This window comes from Hyaena hyaena, unplaced genomic scaffold (genome assembly GCF_003009895.1).
Source record: "Hyaena hyaena isolate Hyena2069 unplaced genomic scaffold, ASM300989v1 scaffold_13, whole genome shotgun sequence".
Lineage (NCBI taxonomy): Eukaryota > Metazoa > Chordata > Mammalia > Carnivora > Hyaenidae > Hyaena > Hyaena hyaena.
Genome location: NW_024080645.1, coordinates 2640633 through 2657890, shown reverse-complemented (window position 1 = coordinate 2657890; position 17258 = coordinate 2640633). Strand labels below are relative to the sequence as shown.

General features: G+C 45.2%; 1 protein-coding gene across 5 annotated transcripts in view; it reads left to right on the top strand.

Moving 5' to 3' along the window:
- BLM (BLM RecQ like helicase) overlaps positions 1 to 17258 on the top strand; it is an 87706-nt gene that overhangs the window by 64979 nt on the left and 5469 nt on the right. For all 5 annotated transcript variants that reach the window (XM_039257372.1, XM_039257365.1, XM_039257379.1 and 2 more), the window contains 6 exons: positions 105 to 300; positions 2540 to 2730; positions 6965 to 7112; positions 13290 to 13489; positions 13939 to 14131; positions 16855 to 16977. In XM_039257372.1, coding sequence (XP_039113303.1) covers positions 105 to 300; positions 2540 to 2730; positions 6965 to 7112; positions 13290 to 13489; positions 13939 to 14131; positions 16855 to 16977 — 1051 coding nt within the window. The remainder of the gene's footprint in view (positions 1 to 104; positions 301 to 2539; positions 2731 to 6964; positions 7113 to 13289; positions 13490 to 13938; positions 14132 to 16854; positions 16978 to 17258) is intronic.

The window sequence follows — 17258 nt, the reverse complement described above, 5'->3', positions numbered from 1 at the left end:
TCCATTCTAAAGCAAACTAGAGGCTAGAGCTTCTAGAGGCATCTGCGATTAAAACATGCCTTTCAATCTCTTCTGAGTCTAATAGGCTTTTGCTCTTCCATCAGGTAATCTGCGCGACAATAGCGTTCGGAATGGGGATTGACAAGCCCGACGTACGATTTGTGATCCACGCGTCTCTCCCTAAATCTGTGGAGGGTTACTACCAGGAGTCGGGCAGAGCTGGGAGAGATGGGGAGATCTCCCATTGCCTGCTTTTCTATACCTATCATGATGCGACCAGACTCAAGAGACTCATCTTGAGTAAGTCCAGCCGCACCGTAGAGACATCTGTCCTCTTCAGTCTCGCGATAGTCATCTACTCCTGCTTTGGTGGTACTTCTGGTCCACCTTTCTGCAGATAGTCGTAAAAAACTACAAGTGTTTATGTAGACGCAGAAGTTTTACTTCAGTTCACTTTTATTACAGAAGTAGTACGTGCTTGTCACGTAAAACTCAAACGATGCAGGCGTGTGTCTGTGGACATGTATGAGGCAGGAAAGTTCCAAAGTGTGCTGTATATGGCTCCACTTGAGGAAACAGCCCCAGCTGTTGGTTTCCTTTGTATCCTTCCAGATCCAGTCTCTGCACTCATCCTTTCATATAACACATATTTCAAACATGCAGAAACGTAAATGGAAGGGATAACGAATGCTCATGTACCACCAGGTTAAGAAAAGAAACACCTCCCCCCCACCCCACCCCCCGTATATCCCTTTCCTGTCTCAGTCCTCCATCCCCCATCAGAGATAAGCAGTATCTTGTTTTTGGTGTTTACTTCTCCCAAATGCATATATTTTGCAATGTGAGTGCGATTATATTTTATGTGCCTTTCTTAGGTAGACATACGATAACTTTATTGTTTTCATTCTCTGCTAAGGTGCAGCCACACATGGTTTGACTACATAGAATTCCATAGCACGGTTTACTCCATGGCTATGTAACCAGTCCTCTTTGAATGGAGACGTAGAGTTTTTGTTTTTCACGGCTATCAGCAGTGCAGTATTGAGCATCTTTGTATGGTCATCTTTGGGCATTTGTGACCTTGTCTACATAGGATACATTTCCAGACTTAGATTTGCCAGATCAAAGCAGATACATATTTCAGAGTTTTGGTACGCTCTTCGCCTCTTTTTCTACTACGTTGTGCTAGTTAAATACATTTCCTAAGTAAATTTTCTATTTTGAGACTTCTTTTGAATGGGCCCCGCCAGAGATCCCGCACATGGGATATGACCCTTGCCAGGCGCTCTGCCAAATATTGTATCACCTTTTTTGCTCATAGTTTTTGAGGCAGAGTTTGTCTGATGAAAAAAGAGCTTCACTAAGGTTTTGTAACTCGCCCCCAGGAGCCCCGATGGGCAGCAGCAGAGGTAGGATTGGGGGGCACAGTGGTGGCGATACTGATGGAGGCGTCGCTTGGCACCTGCTGGTGCTGCCGTCCTAACTGCTTGATTCTATCCCCTCATTCAGTCTGCGCGACAAGCCTGGCAGTTGCTGCCATTGCTCCCCTCGCATGGCAGAGGAGGGTGTGAGATGCAGAGCCAGGCAGCGCCCTGTCTGGGCCCAGGTCTGCCTGACCCCCAGAGCCCACGCCCCTTGCACTCTATCTAACAAGACGATTCTCAGTGAAAAAGAATGAAACTTTTAAACTTAGTGTGTCTGTGTTTTTAGACAGAACCTATAAGTTAGGTCCAAACAGTTTAATAAGCACTTAAGTCTTAAACGCCTAGCAACGTTTTGGAAAAAAAGTAGCACTCATAAACTAGAAAAACAAATTGTTATTTTCTTAACTAACCGCAGTTGCTTACGAATGTTGAGTATGTGTGTCATTCTCAAACCTTGAAATTAGATTAGACACTGCCACCCTTATTTCCTGTTTCACATGGATTTACTGGAGGTACTTGTTTTTATCCCAACAACCGCAAAACTTGAGTTTCGCAGAGATGGCCGTGTTGGGAATGCAGGGCGGCACCTCAGACTAACGTTTGGTGTGGGGTCAGGTTTGTCAGGTACTGTGGTGTTTCTCTGACACTTAAAGTACCCCTCCAGTTTTCGCTGCGGCACCCCGGGGTTCCTTGGCACACTATTCCGGAGCCACTGGCTTACGTGCTTCCATCCCAGATGCCCAGGGGGTGCGTGGCCCGCTACGACAGCCCCATGCTCTGCCGACTCTGCACTCCAGTCACATACATGGGTGTCTGATAAATACAGTAAATTTCATTCAGATTTTCATCGTTGGGAACAACAAAGATTTGAGAAACATTGTTCAGCTACTCTTGAAGACGACTTTCATTTATTCCTGTAAAACTAAAGCTTTGAGGGCTAAGCATACTCAGTTGATTGTAACATAGAATGGTGTTATATTGATATATCATGCTATTAGTAATTTTATTTCATTTAAGATTTAAAGTTATATGAATGTATTCTGAACATTTTTGTGGTATTTTTTTCTGTTCTTTTTACTCTAATAAGTCTTTACTATGTGCTTCACCTCTTTCAGTGGAGAAAGATGGGAACCGTCATACAAGAGAGACTCACTTCAACAATCTGTATAGCATGGTGCACTACTGCGAGAATATAACAGAGTGCAGGCGAGTGCAGCTCTTGGCTTACTTTGGTGAAAATGGATTTAATCCTGATTTTTGTAAGAAATACCCAGATGTTTCTTGTGATAATTGCTGTAAAACCAAGGTAAAATAAGAATGTTTTAAATTCTTTGTAATTCATGAAATTGCCAGGACTTTTTTTCTTTCTTGATTTAGCCAAGTTAGGTTACCATACGTGGGCCCTTGGGGATTGAACTGGGATTCCTCCCGATAGTAATTTGGAATAGAAACTTTTTTAAAAAAAAATTTTTTTAATGTTTTATTTATTTCTAGGAGAGAGAGAGAGAGACAGAGTGAGCAGGGAAGGGTCAGAGAGAGAGGGAGTGACAGACTCTGAAACAGGCTCCAGGCTCTGAGCTGGCAGTCAGCACAGAGCCCGACGCGGGGCTCGAACCCACGAACCGCGAGATCATGACCTAAGCGAAAGTCGGACGCTTAACCGACTAAGTCACCAAGGCGCCTCTGGAATAGAAACATTTAGTGGTAATTCTAGCGGATGGTTTTCAAATTAGAAGCCTATGAAGAGTTTACTGGAGCTGTCCAAAATGCTGAGGTTATAGATGTGGACTAAGGGTTACAGAATATCTTAGAAATATCGTTAATCTATAGATGACCCAAAAAGATCTGACATGTGCAGGTAGAATATTTAAATCCAATTCCAACTTATATTGGAATATCTCATTCTCAATAGAGTTATACTGACTGGTGGACCGTGCGTTTGAATCAGGTCAATTACGTTATTCTATAAATTGGTTGTTTAAAAACCATAAAGAATTAATGGCAGTAGCTTCTAGATGAGTTTGCTATTGTCTGTCCTAAAAATAACTGTGAGAAGTTGTCAAATTCATTCATCAGGTATTTTACCTATTGTGGTGATTCTGTGTTTTATTTTTATTTTTTTTAAATGTTTTATTTATTTCTAGGAGAGAGAGAGAGATAGCGTGAGCAGGGGAGGGTCAGAGAGAGAGGGAGTCACAGATTGAAACAGGCTCCAGGCTCTGAGCTGGCAGTCAGTACAGAGCCCGACGCGGGGCTCGAACCCACAAACCGCGAGATCATGACCTAAGCAAAAGTCGGACGCTTAACCGACTAAGCCACCCAGGTGCCCCAAGTGATTCTGTGTTTTAATGTCGCTGCACTTAACAGAGCATTTTCACATTATCTGAAATGTCGGTGAGGTGCCTGAGTGACTCAGTCGGTTGAGTGTCCAGCTTCTGCTCAGGCCATGATCTCGTGGTTCACAAGTGCAAGCCCCACATCGGGCTCTATATTGACAGCTCAGAGCCTGGAGCCTCTTCAGATTCTATGTCTCTCCCTCTTTCTCTGCCCCTCCCCCACTTACGCTGTCTCAAAAATGAATAAATGTTTTAAAAAGTTTTTGTAAATGTCTGCAAGGTGCTAGGGATTCACAGATGAATGTGATGTGGGCCAGTTCGTAGACTGGAGGGGGACAGATGGACATGGATTCACATAATTGTAATACCACACGATGAAGTGCAGTTACGGCTGTAATACCACAGAGCTGCAGCACAGGCCAGAGCAGAGGGTGACATGCCCTTCCCCGGGGTGGAATCTGTGCATTGGCAGCCTTCTCCATCCCCCAGCTCTCCCCCATCCCTCCCCTGAGGATGTTCCCAATCAGATCTCATTTAGCAAATATTTGCTGAGTGCCTGCTCTGTGACAGGCACTGTTCTAGGAGTTTAGGATGCATCACTGAGCAAAATAGAAGGATCCCTGCCCTCACGGGGCTTACGTTCTAGCATAACCAGTGCGTGTTAAGTACAGCGGTACAAGGAGTCAGGGGTAACTGGCGGGGGGGGGGGGGGGCACAATGCCTTGCTAGGTAAGGGGGCCCAGGGAAGTCTTATCGTGAAGGTGCAGCTCCCTGCATGTGAGCATTCTTGGCCCCAAGGCGAGGGTCCATGCCTGTGCATTTGAGGCATACAGGGCGAGCCCGTGTAGCTGAGCAGGGCCAAGAGTCAGGGGAAAGGAAAAGGCAGCAGGCCAGAGAACTAGTGGAGGGCCGAATCACCGGAGGTGTGGTGTGACTCCCCCTCCCCCAGCCAGGATGTTTGGGGGAGGACATTTGGCAGAACGGATCAGTTTGGTTTGCGGTGTATTGAGTTAGGTGTGTCTGTTAGATTGAGGAATTCTGCAAAGAGGCTTGTGGTACATGCGGATTTGGGCATATAGGTGGTATTACTCGAAGCCACTCGGGCAGATGAAATCTTCGGGGGCGTAAATTTAGACCGAGGAGAAGAAAACCAAACTTCTGAGCCCTGGGACATTAAGAGGTTAAGGACAAGAGGAGGAGCAAGCTCAGAGGAAAACCAAAAATACCCCCAGAAAGTGTTTTGGGATTGGAGGTTGTGCGAGCCGCTCAAACCCGGCCACTAAGCCAGGCAAGGAAGGGACCGGAAGACGCCACTGGATTTAGCGCCGAAGGAATCAAGGTGGCTTGCATTTGTTTGGCCAGTTTTAGTGTGGGGGGGGGGGAACCAGAGACGGTGAATACAGACAAGTCTTTCCAGTTGTGCTTCAAGGATGAGCAGGGAAATGAAACAGCAGCTCGCAGGGGAAGAGGCCCATGTATGCGCTGATAGGCACCTGTCCAGGATGAAACATGGACACGTAAGGAGAGGAGAGAGACCCACTGGAGCAGTCTCCTTAAATAGGGCGTGAGGAGTGTCTAGTGTGCAGGTCGGGAGATTGGCCGTAGGCGGGAACCTAGCGAGTTCATCTGGAACAGGAGGAAAGAGAAGGCCGCGCGGGGCTGGTGCTGGTGAAGGGATCTGCAGAAGCTGTCTCCTGGCTGCTTCGGTTTTCTCCGTGAAGTAGCAGGCACGGCAGCAGCGGACAGGCTAAGGGGACTGGAGAGCAAGGAGAAAGCGAAGTGGCCGCCCAGGACAGCAGTGGGCAGACTGTACCTTAAAGGGCCAGAGTAAATACGTCAGGCTTTGTGCGCCTCGGCATCACGGTCTCTGTCACAGGTGCCCAGCTCTGCTCTTGTAGCCTACATGCAGACATGAACAATAAATATGTTGCTTTTCCGTGACCGTGTTCTGGTAAAATTCGATTTACGGAAACAGGCCTCCAGCTTGTGGGCCGCAGTATGCCGACTCCTGCTCCAGGAGAGTGGAGGAGCGATAGACTAAGGCCACATGATGATGACCTGCCGTGGTCAGGGGCCCCTCGAGGGCTGTGGCCACTTGTTGAAAGTGCAGACATTCAGCGTGGTCATCTGTGTTTCTCCAGCCAAGTCCAGCTAGTGAGGCGCAGGCATGCAGTGGGGAAGAGTTGGATGTAGTGTGTCGTCAGGCATTGAATATGATGAGGTGGCCTGGGAGTTGAGGGTACGTGGAAGGTAGTATTCTAATGAGCGCTGTGAAATTTAAGCCAAGTCAAGAGATCATTTAATGGGAATCAGTGGGTGGGCAGAATGTACTAGATGGCGTGAGCTGGCAGTCATAGAGTGCCGTTATTAGGCCACGGTGGTGGGCGTGACCACGGGAGTGAGCAGCTGGCATTCACAGAGGACAGGGTCACTGGGGCAGAGGAGGTCGAGATGCCAGAGGCCAAGGTGTGGGGGGGTCACTTGTCTGCTAAGTCACCAAGAATCAAGGCAGGAATGGTGTTAGAGGAAAGGGCAGGACCCTGTTTCATGACAGTTCCAGACAGAGCCTCAGAACCACTAGCGGTTGTGAGAATAAGACAAGAAACTTGTTTGTCTTGAGGTTGTTAGACCGCAGCAGGTGAACGAGGGTTAGAAGGTGAGGGGGCTGCGGAGGCGGCACAGCGGGTGGGGGTACTGCGAGCTGACAGAGCCGGGTTAGATGAAAGCAGACAGGTCCTTTGGGAATAGCGGCTTGAAAAAGTAGGGCAGCGTGTGGAGACCAGTGAGGAGAGGGAGAGAGCAAGGTGATGAGACCATTGGAAAGGATGACTGGGCCACCAGAGCCCCCAAAGTGATCAGAAGTCACCATCTAAGTAGGTGCCAGAGCAATGTTCTAGGAGGTATGAAGGGTTGGAAAAGAAGGAGAGACCCTTCCCGCCCACCGCATGCTATCAGGTAATTGAACAATGAGAGGTGCGCCTGTAACATGGTAATAAAACACGTGTAGTAGAGTGCTAATTGTTCTAGATGCAAGGTCCCTGTAAGAACTTAGGAAAGAAAGAACATTTGGAACTTGGGTTTTGGTCTTGGTCTTGGTTTTGATGTGGAAACGGTTTGTTATGAGACTACTGTTGTTAGTAGTAAACCCTAGCAATCTAGGTTATCGTCTTAATTACACTGACAGTAATCTCTGTTCATTCATAGGATTATAAGACAAGAGATGTGACTGATGAGGTAAAAGATATTGTAAGGTTTGTTCAAGAACATAGTTCCGCACGAGGAACACAAAACAACCTCCATTCTGCTCCTTCTGGGAGGTTTACTATGAACATGCTGGTCGACATTTTCTTGGGTAAGTTCTCTGTTTTAAAGTTTCAGTTATAGCAATTGAAATTGAGCATCTACAGAAATCATCACAATTATGTAGAAAAAATCTCTTTTGTCTGTCTTGTAGAACTTAAAGGACTTCACAATAAAACTTTTTGAGTAACAAAAGAAAATCAGCCTTAATGAATTATAACAATTATTTGTATAGAATTTATATGTCAGTAAGATGAGGTTTTCACATTCAGAGAAGCGAGTAATAGGGCAAAATAGTGCCGGGGATTAAGAGGTACAAACTTACAGTTAGAAAATGAAGATGTCATGGGAACGAAAAGTACAACACAAGAAACGTAGTCAGGATTGTTGTTGAAAACATTGTCTGGTTTCAGATGGTAACTGCACATATCATGGTGAGCGCGGTATAATGTACACAAGTGTTGAATCACTATGTTGTACCCCCAAAACTGATGTACTATTGTATGTCAACAACACACCGATAAAAATAATAGTAATCATAAAAATAGATACAAAGAAAATGTTAGAGCACATACAATTTCGTCTGAATGAGTGGAATATAAATCGCTTGGTGAATTACCTGTTGAGTGACTTCCGTTTCCGGATGGCAGCCTGGGCAAAAGTATCTGTCTTATTTGTTTGAGGCCCTATTAAAATAATAGTGAGGAAATAAAATGGGGATTTGATTCATAAGGGTATAGATAACCAGAGAGAGACAATCATCAGATTCAAGATTTTTCAAATCTTTTAGGGAACGAATGGAAGCATATTGACGAGTGGCGTGAAATCCAGTAAGCTGCCACACAAAATTAATGTAGGGGAGAGTCGTAGAGAAGGAGGGTCATCAACCAGGCAGAACTGCATTATCAGGGGCCTTAGGCCACATCTTCAGGGTCTGCAGATCCAGGGGGTGGGGGTGTAAGGAAGGAGCCCCAAACAGGAGGGGCATTTAAAGTCGGCCCACGAAAGCACTCCATCAGATGCCAGCCTGGGACTGATTCCGAAACAAAAATAAAGTGGCCCGAGGAATAGAAAGGCAGCCGAGTTAGGGGCCAGAGCCCCCAAGCAGCATTTGGGGCCCACCCACTTACCTTAAAGCAAACCTGTGAGCTGGATATCCCTGTTCATGGGAGGGATTTAAGAGGAAATAGATATAAAATAATGGGGGAAACCCATTTCAGAAGTTGAAGCTGATCCCTGAAGGTTAACTACAACTGCACAGATAATCAAGAGAGAAACGAAGTAAGTCTTTGACCCTAAGGATAGAGACAACTTATAAAATAAGTAGTAGCGTTAGGAAGAAGGAAGGGCAAGCTCGTAATTTAGTTTCTTCACAAAGACTTAAGTAGTAATAGAATGTTATAGAAAAGAAACAAAGAATGAGAGAGAGCTGCTAAAAATTGTAAATGATTCACATGGTAAATTTAGTGGAAATGTTGGAAGGTAGAGTCAAGAAAATCTTCTAAGACTTGAGCAAAAAGATATATGGAAAATATGAGGAAAAATACAGATCAATTCTTAGGAGACGTGAAATCTGACAAAATTTTTGAAATAGAAAATAAATAGAAGGAATTATCAAATCAAATTTCCCTGAATGAAAGAGAAAAAAGCTTTCAGTTTAAAATGTCCACTGAATGCCAAAGGAGATGCTTTATAAGATGAGATTTAAGAACACCAAGAGTGTGGGGCACCAGGTGGCTTAATCAGTTGAGCTTCTGACTCTTGGTTTCAGCTCCCACCAGGATCCTAGGGTCATGGGATCGAGTCCGGCATTGGGCTCTGTGCTGAGCACAGAGCTTGCCTGGGATTCTCTCTTTCTCCCTCTTTCCTTTTCTTCCTCCCCTCTCCTTCTCTCTCTCCCCCTCCCCCCTCCCCCCTCCCTACCTCTACCTCTCTCTTTCCAGCTCACTCACTCTCTAAAAATAAGACAAATCTTATTTTTTAAAAAAAGGATAAAAAGAATATGAAGAGTAAAGTGATGTTGGGTAAGAAAAACTTTTGCTCCACCCTGTTAGATTTAGTGTTTGGGGGCCTGTGAATTAAACTGACAAAAGACAGATTTAATCAAAATGTGGCTCAAAGAGCCAATTAAAATTGGGGCTTAGGGGTGCCTTGATGGCTCAATCAGTTGAGCACCTGACTCTGGCTCAGGTCACCATCTCAGGGTTCGTGAGTTCAAGCCCCACATTGGGCTAACTGCTGTCAGTGGTCAGCGTGGATCCCACTTCAGATCCTCTGTCCCCCTCTTTCTGCCCCTCCCCTGCTTTCGTGCTATCTCTCTTTCTCAAAAATAAATAATCATTTTTTAAAAATTAGAGCTTATATACCATCTTAATAGGGGAGGGAGAAGGAGAGGAAAGGACACTTACAGGAAAACAAATGTTGGGTTTGTTGTTGTTGTTTGGAAAATGAATGGGCCCTTAGCATAGATGAGAGGGAGATAAGATAGTTTTGTGACAATGTTTAGGAGTGGTATAGGAGGCTTCTCATCTCCAGGGATAAAAATCATTCTTCTCTGGTTACTCCCAGGGAGGGAATTTATGACATTGGAGTTTTGCAGGGAGGTCTCTGCTTTTTACAGATAAGAGATTTCAGGAACTCAAATGCCGTCTGCTCAAAATAATTTTTATGCCACAGTGCCATATTCTGGACCCCTTCAGAGATAATCCTGAAAACCGGGAAGGAAGAAACCAAAGCCAAACTGGCATCAGATTAATATCAGCAACCCTAGAGGCTGGTAGGCAGAGCAGTGAGTGCACATCCTGATACCATAAACAGAGAAGCAGACCCACAAGTCCAGGGTCAGAAAGCCCACATCCACGGCTGCGCAGCAGGTCCACTAAGTAGTCTGTGCAGATTATAACAGAAAGGCAAGAAAAACAGATCCCAAGCAGGGTGGAGAAGGAATCAGAAATGAAATTTTTTGATGACAGTGGAGAACGTATGTTAATTGTCAACAGAATAAGAAAAGCACTTAGAAATTCCATGGGAAAGATTATGGTAAGAGAGCTAAGGTCAAATATAAAACAAAGGAAATTGTCACACAATTTTGAGTCATTGATAAAATGTACCCAAAAAATGATCCATTTGTCTGGATGTAGTAAACCTTCTCCGGAAGGTTACACGGGAGTCAGGACTTTGTAAGTAGGGGCGGAAGCTTTGCTGATGAGCTACAACAGGACAGGATGTGTTCATCTGGATGATAGAAGATACAAGTACAGTAAGTGAAAGGGAGTACTCGGAAGACTCGAGGTGCTAATATCCTCCGAGGTAGAAGGTAGAGAGAGTAGCCAGAAGTTCTGTCTAAAGTTAGAAGATAATCAGTAGATGAGCCACTATTGATGTGTAACTAGCCAATTTTGGGGCAAGGTAAAGTGGAGGGGGTGGTGTAAATGAGATGAAGCTTTATCCTTTCATAGTGGGGGGGTCAGCAGACGAATTGTCAGGTGGGGTGGCTCCCGCGTGCAGTGACAGCAAGAGTGAGGGCTGCTGAGGAGGTGGCCACCTGAAGAGCTGAAAACAAAAGCTACTTGAAACATGATTGCCTTGGGGCGCCTGCCTGGCTCTTCCGAAGAGCTCCATCTTGGGGTTTTGAGTTCAAACCCCACGTTCAGGGTAGAGATTACTTTAAAAAAAAGAAAGAAAGAAAAAAGACCAACAACACAAAACATGGCTGCCTTCCAGAAGAGAAGAAGATGGGGGAGGGGAGGGAAGGACACAGGAATGCTGTACTGTATTTTGTTTTTCCCACATATGTGTCTTACTTTAATTCAAAAATCAGATAAAGCAACTAATAGGTTTAATTGTTTTTTTAAAGCATCCATAACCTAGGGACACCTGGGTGGCTCTGTGAGTTTAGTGTCCAACTCCGTCTTGGCTCAGGTCACAATCTTGCGGTTTGTGGGGTTGAGCTCGCCTCGGGCTCTGCGCTGCTGACAGCAGGGAGCCTGCCTGGGGTTCTCTGTCTTCCTCTCTCTGCCCTTCTCTCACTCATGAGTGTGCACACGTGCCAGGAAAGAGAGAGAGAGGGAGGGAGAGGAAGGAAGAAAAGAAAGGGAGGGAGTGAGAGAAAGGAAAGACAGACAGACATTACTGGCCTAGATTGGGATAGGAAGGTCGTTTTCTCAGTTCTTCATTTGTTCCTTCTGAATCCACTCGTTCCTCAGGACAAAAGCTGCTTTTCCGGCTGATCTTCCCTGTCTGGATTCCTGCCTTCTAGTTTGGGCCTCTTTTGGGGGGTCAGGAAGAACAAGGAGTTGTAGATAAAATAATTTATTATTTTAATGTTTATTTAATTTTGAGAGAGAGAGAAAGAGAAACAGTGCAAGCCGGGGTGGGACAGAGAGGAGACCCAGAACTGGAAGCAGGCTCAGGCTCCAAGCTGTCCGCACAGAGCCTGATGCGTGGCTCCGACTGACAAACCCATGAGATCATGACCTGAGCCAAAGTCGGACGCTTAACTGACTCAGCCACCCAGGCACCCCCAACTGCTAATATTTTGATGTATGTTTGTGTACAACCACATATTTATTACATTGTATAATTTATATCACTTCTATATAAAAAAAATATAAATACAGCTTCAACTGTCTCTGTAAAGATTGTAAATTCCTAGAAAGATTACTAAATCAAGCATTTTTCTGACATATTCAATTTCTCATTAGCTCTTATATGTTATTAAAAAAATTGTGTTGGTGCACCTGGGGGGCTCAGTCGGTTAAGCGTCTGACTTCAGCTCAGGTGATATCTCGTGGTTTGTGAGTTCGAGCCCCACATCGGGCTCTGTGCTGACAGCTTAGAGCCTGGAGCCTGCTTGGGATTCTGTGTCTCCCCCTCTCTCTGACCCTCCCCTGCTCACGCTCTGTCTCTCTCTCTCTCTCAAAATAAATAAACATTAAAAAAAGAAAGAAAAGGGGCACCTGGGTGGCTCACTCAGTTAAGCGTCCGACTTCGGCTCAGGTCATAATCTCACGATGGGCTCTGTGCTGACTGCCAGCTCAGAGCCTGGGGCCTGTTTCAGATTCTGTATCTCTCTCTCTCTCTCTCTCTCTCTCTCTCGGAAATAAATAAAGCATTAAAAAAAAATTTTAAGAAAAAGAAAATTGTTTCACTTTGCTTTTCTTTTTTAAATATCTCTGCACCCAGTATGGGGCTCAAACTCACAGCGCTGAGATCAAGATTCACATGCTCTTCCAACTGAGCTAGCCAGGTGCTTTTCTTCCCTTCCCCCCTTTTTAAAGCTTATTTATTTTTCCAGCTTCTTAGCTACCCCCAGCACTAGGGCTAGTGCACATCACCTAGCCCACCAATACCAGAGTGGTGGCCTGATCCTGCAATTTGACATTTCAGGGATACAAATCACTTAAAGAAAGAAAAACTTGAATCACTGAGCATCTATGACCAGAAGCCATTTGACATTTACAATAATGTAATTATTTGGAACTCTTAAAATAGAACTAAAGCTTTACAGAGTAACTGTTAATTCTGATTATAATCAGTGTCACAAGGCTTCTTAAGTAGATTGCTGTAATAAAGCTGTGTTTACAATGAAGACATTAATAATTACAACACACTGGATATGAACCTCAGGACCCGGCCCAATGCGGTGCTCTCAGCCAGCAGGAGGAGGTGGGAAGGGTGTAGACTCATGCACTGATGTGCTTTTGTTGTACAGTTTGGAAAGGTTTCCTCCGTGAGGGGTCACAAAAAATACAGACTTAAATACTGGGATTGCAAGTGAGGAGCGCTTTCAGGACAGGACCAGAGATAGTATTTATAAAAATGATTGTCCACATTTTTTGGTAATTAGATCGGTAATGCACGGTTATCCTGATGTAGCACAGTGATACGAAGTGCTTAAAGTTAAATAAACTCTCTCTGATTTCTTTGCTCTAATGTAATGTTATAAGCTGTAAATGCCACATCCTGAAATGATAAGCTTTATTTTGCTGCTGGTTTTGGTCAAAGCAGATTATAAAAAGATGAGGAAAAGTACATATAGCCTTCGAAATTTTAGAGTTCTCAAATTTTCTCATTTTATGGAAATGGGTATCTATTTGTGCCATGGGTTTTCCTGTGGAACGGATTATCTACCTCATTTATCCAGACTGGTCACAGAAATGACTTTTTCAGCCTCTCCTACGTGACGTACCTACATTTACTAATCCAACTTCTTGGGCCTTCCTACCAGGGAGTAAGAGCGCAAAGCTTCAGTCGGGGATATTTGGAAAGGGATCTACTTATTCACGACACAATGCCGAAAGACTTTTTAAAAAGTTGATACTTGACAAGATTTTGGATGAAGACTTATATATCAATGCCAATGACCAACCAATTGCCTATATGATGCCAGGAAATAAAGCCCACGCTGTACTAAATGGGCATTTAAAGGTATGGTATTTTAAATGTTTATTTTATTTTATTATCTTACAATGCGCAGGGAGAAATATATTACCACAAATTAAAAGATCTTTTCCAAAGCTTATGGATACTAAATTTATATATGCCCTCCTATGTGAACGTATTCTGTTCCTCTTAATTTGGAAAGAGATCTTAAAATTGAATGCAACTAATGTAGTACCTGTCAAAGTGAATTCAATGGGTTGTCCAGTCTCTGAATCATCATGTATTCATTAGGTAAACATTTACCCAGAAGCTGCTCTGTGCGAGGCACCGGAGATGGACAGAGGAGGAGTGCTCCGCCCCTGTCCCTGAGAGGCTTACTCTGTCTGCTTGGCATAACCAAAATACAAAAAAAAAACCAAGCAATTAAATGAAGCCTGTATTTGGATACAAGTGCTCACGTCCCCACTCCTATGATCACTTTCTCTCTCACAAAGGTAGACTTTATGGAAACGGAAAACTCCACCAGTGTGAAAAAACAGAAAGCTTTGGTAGCAAAGATGTCTCAGAGGGAGGAGATGGTTAAGAAATGTCTTGGAGAATTGACAGAAGTCTGCAAGTCTCTGGGGAAAGTTTTTGGTGTCCATTACTTTAATATTTTTAATACCGTCACTCTCAAGAAGCTTGCAGGTGGGTATGCGTGAGTCTTCTGTTTTGTGGCATAAATTAATAAGCCAAAAGTTAATCCTGCTAAGGAGCATTTTAAGTTTGTTGATCTAGTTCTGTTTTTTTTTTTTTTCTTTTTCATTATTTAATCTCTACATTGAAAGCTCAGAGAAGTAACTTAAATGTGAGATGAAATATGGTCTTTAAGGTACATAAGTATTTTGTTATTCTGACATCCAGTATAATTTTAATTTTCTACCTTTTCCTTTAATGCCAGTTGTTAGAATGTGGCTAATTGTAATCTCTAACACCAGCTGTCACTTGTTGATTGTATGTCCATTATCCACCCGCTTTATGATGTTTGGCCGTGTTATGTACAAACATCTTTGCTGTGAGGAGCCAAGTTTCATATGAAAAGACATGTTTTACGCTTCTTTGAACCCGGCCCTAGCACACTGCTTGTCTTTAGTTAAGAAAAACGTGCTGACCTGAGTTATTTCCCTACCTTCCGATCCTAATAGCATAGCCCCTGCAAAGTTAGGCATCCGCATAGTCGACTGGTGAGTATACGTTACCTTCTGCACACTTCCTTCGTAAAATCCCATGATCAACACCTTCTCTCATTTCCATCCTGCTCCTGACACCATCGGTCATAATAGCATTTCATCCACTCTGAGCCACCGTCTATGTTAAGACACTGCTATTTTATAGACGAGTAAGGAAGAAAATAATGTGCTACTTAAGCAGCGACACTGCTTTTATTGAAAGAATTGCTTTTGACCTATTTACATATAGATGTTTATCATCATACGATTCTCTGCAATATATGAAAAGTGTGTAGAATCAAAGCAAGTTGATTGAGGTACTTGTAAAAGTTCATATTCAAAGCCTGGCTCTTCGGAATTAGTTTTCAACTGAGTCATCGATGTCTTTTGTTGGCCCTTGTGTCGAAAATGTTAGTGACACGGACTTTTATGGCGTGGTTCACTCTTTTCCCCAAAACCTGTGTCACCCATGCCGATTTGATGGTGGTGTTTCCCTGATGACGCCAGAGAGCGTCAGCAGGTGGAGGCACATCTCAGGAGCACGAATGTGAGCCTGTTCTGTCTACTCCGCGGGCGCCCTTCACTAGGGCGTGCGAAGCGCTTGGCTGCTGCTTGCAAACAGGTACAGAATCGTGTCCGTTTCCTCAGAGACTGATACTTGTTATGTTAGTTATAGTAGTCTGTTCCCCGTTAACCCTGAGCACCTCTGCATCCACGGCCACTGATCCGGTGTCTCGGGTGGACATCTCATGCGTCAGGTAAGCTGCACATGTGCCGACAGCCCGCACAGCCGTGACCAGGCCTCACGTGCAGGCCACAGTAGCCACCTGGCCATCAGCACTTGTAAGCCGCACCTTGACCTCAGGCATGCCACAGCGTGGAAAAGTGTGTGTCGCAGAGTTGATGGAATACAGCATTTTGTTCTTAGGCTCTTAGTGTAGTTTCCTACCTGGCCTCTAACTCCAGATGTGAACATCCTGCACGTTTTACTCTCCCACAAAGTCGGCCGATACTCAACAGCTTTCCAGAAAAGAAACAGATTCTATCAAGGGTCTTCAGCTGTCCCTGAACCTGCTGGTCTACCCCACAGGTCTGTCCCTTCTCCCCCTGACATAGGAATGATGTGAAAATCACAGATTTGAGATTTACCCTTTTTTTCTTTGCACAGGTCGAATAGTAGGAACGATCTCTTCCTCACTCCCGTAGCCCGTGCATCCGTCAATCCTAGACACCCCGCCCCCGCGGCATACCCCAATCCCCTCTTCTGTCCAAGGGCACCGCCACGCTGTAGCTCCCCGCACTCTTGCCTGCCCCCCGCCGTGGCTTCCCCCACAGTTCACTTCCCATGAAGCAGCCAGAGCAATCTTTAAAATGACGAGCGTGGGGCGCCTGGATGGCTTAGTCGGTTAGGCGTCCGACTTTCGCTTAGGTCATGATCTCGCGGTTCGTGGGTTCGAGTCCCGCGTCGGGCTCTGTGCTGACTGCCAGCTCGGAGCCTGGAGCCTGTTTCAGTCTGTGACTCCCTCTCTCTCTGACCCTCCCCTGCTCACACTGTCTCTCTCTCTCTCTCTCCTAGAAATAAATTTAAAAAAAAAAAAAACATTAAAAAAAAATAAAATGACAAGCGTGTCCAGCTTCAAGGCCGATGTGCCATCTGTCCGCAGAGGACTCTTAATGGCCTGCTTGTTCCAGTCCAAATACTTGCTTCACCCCACCTGCAGGCGGACTGGAGGAAGAGCGGGCTTGGGTTGGGGGCGGAGTAAGAATTCACATGTCTGGAGCGCAAGGGGAGAAGTCAGAGCAGGAAATAGAAATGTGGGTGCTCTCCAAAACGGGGAGCATCAGTGTTGCCGCCTAACAAGTCTTTGTTATGAGAATAGGGGACGACAGGGAAGCGGGCTTCAGCTCTGAGACGCTCTGCACAGGTGCCCTCCTCCGGCTGCTCCCTGGGTCCTGTGCTGCCCCCCACCTTCTGCCCAGATTCACGCACTTTTGCTGCTGGAGCACGAGGGGCTACCGTCCTCTGGACCTGTCTGGTGCCTCTGTTGGCACTAACTGCCCTTTGGAAAATTGGCCCGGGTGCCCGATGCCCTGCGGTTAGCTGGCACTTGACAGACATGCGCTGAATGTGTGAATGAGCATGAATTCAGTGGCTTTTCCAAGGGTGGTCATTTAAATTCCTAATTTTATGCCCATGCACAGAATCGTTATCTTCCGATCCTGAGGTTTTGCTTCAAATTGATGGTGTTACTGAAGACAAACTGGAAAAATATGGTGCAGAAGTGATTCCAATATTGCAGAAATACTCGGAGTGGACATTGCCAGGTGCAGTATACAGCTAAATACGTGTTTTCCAAAAGCCTGTTTTAACGTTGAGCAACGTATGTCACTGAATTAGAATGTTGCGGTTTCTGGGTTGTGTTAGTGCCTCCTACACTCTTGTCACATGGATGTTCAAGTGCCCAGAGCAGCCCCTGGTGTTTGTGATGTGCCAGTCCCCTCTTGGAGGACACTGGTGTGCCGGGCCACCCCCGGGAGCGCCAGTCCCTGGGCCTGGTGATAGGGCCCAGAGGAGGACCTTTGGGTCCGGGAGTTCCTGGTGTATT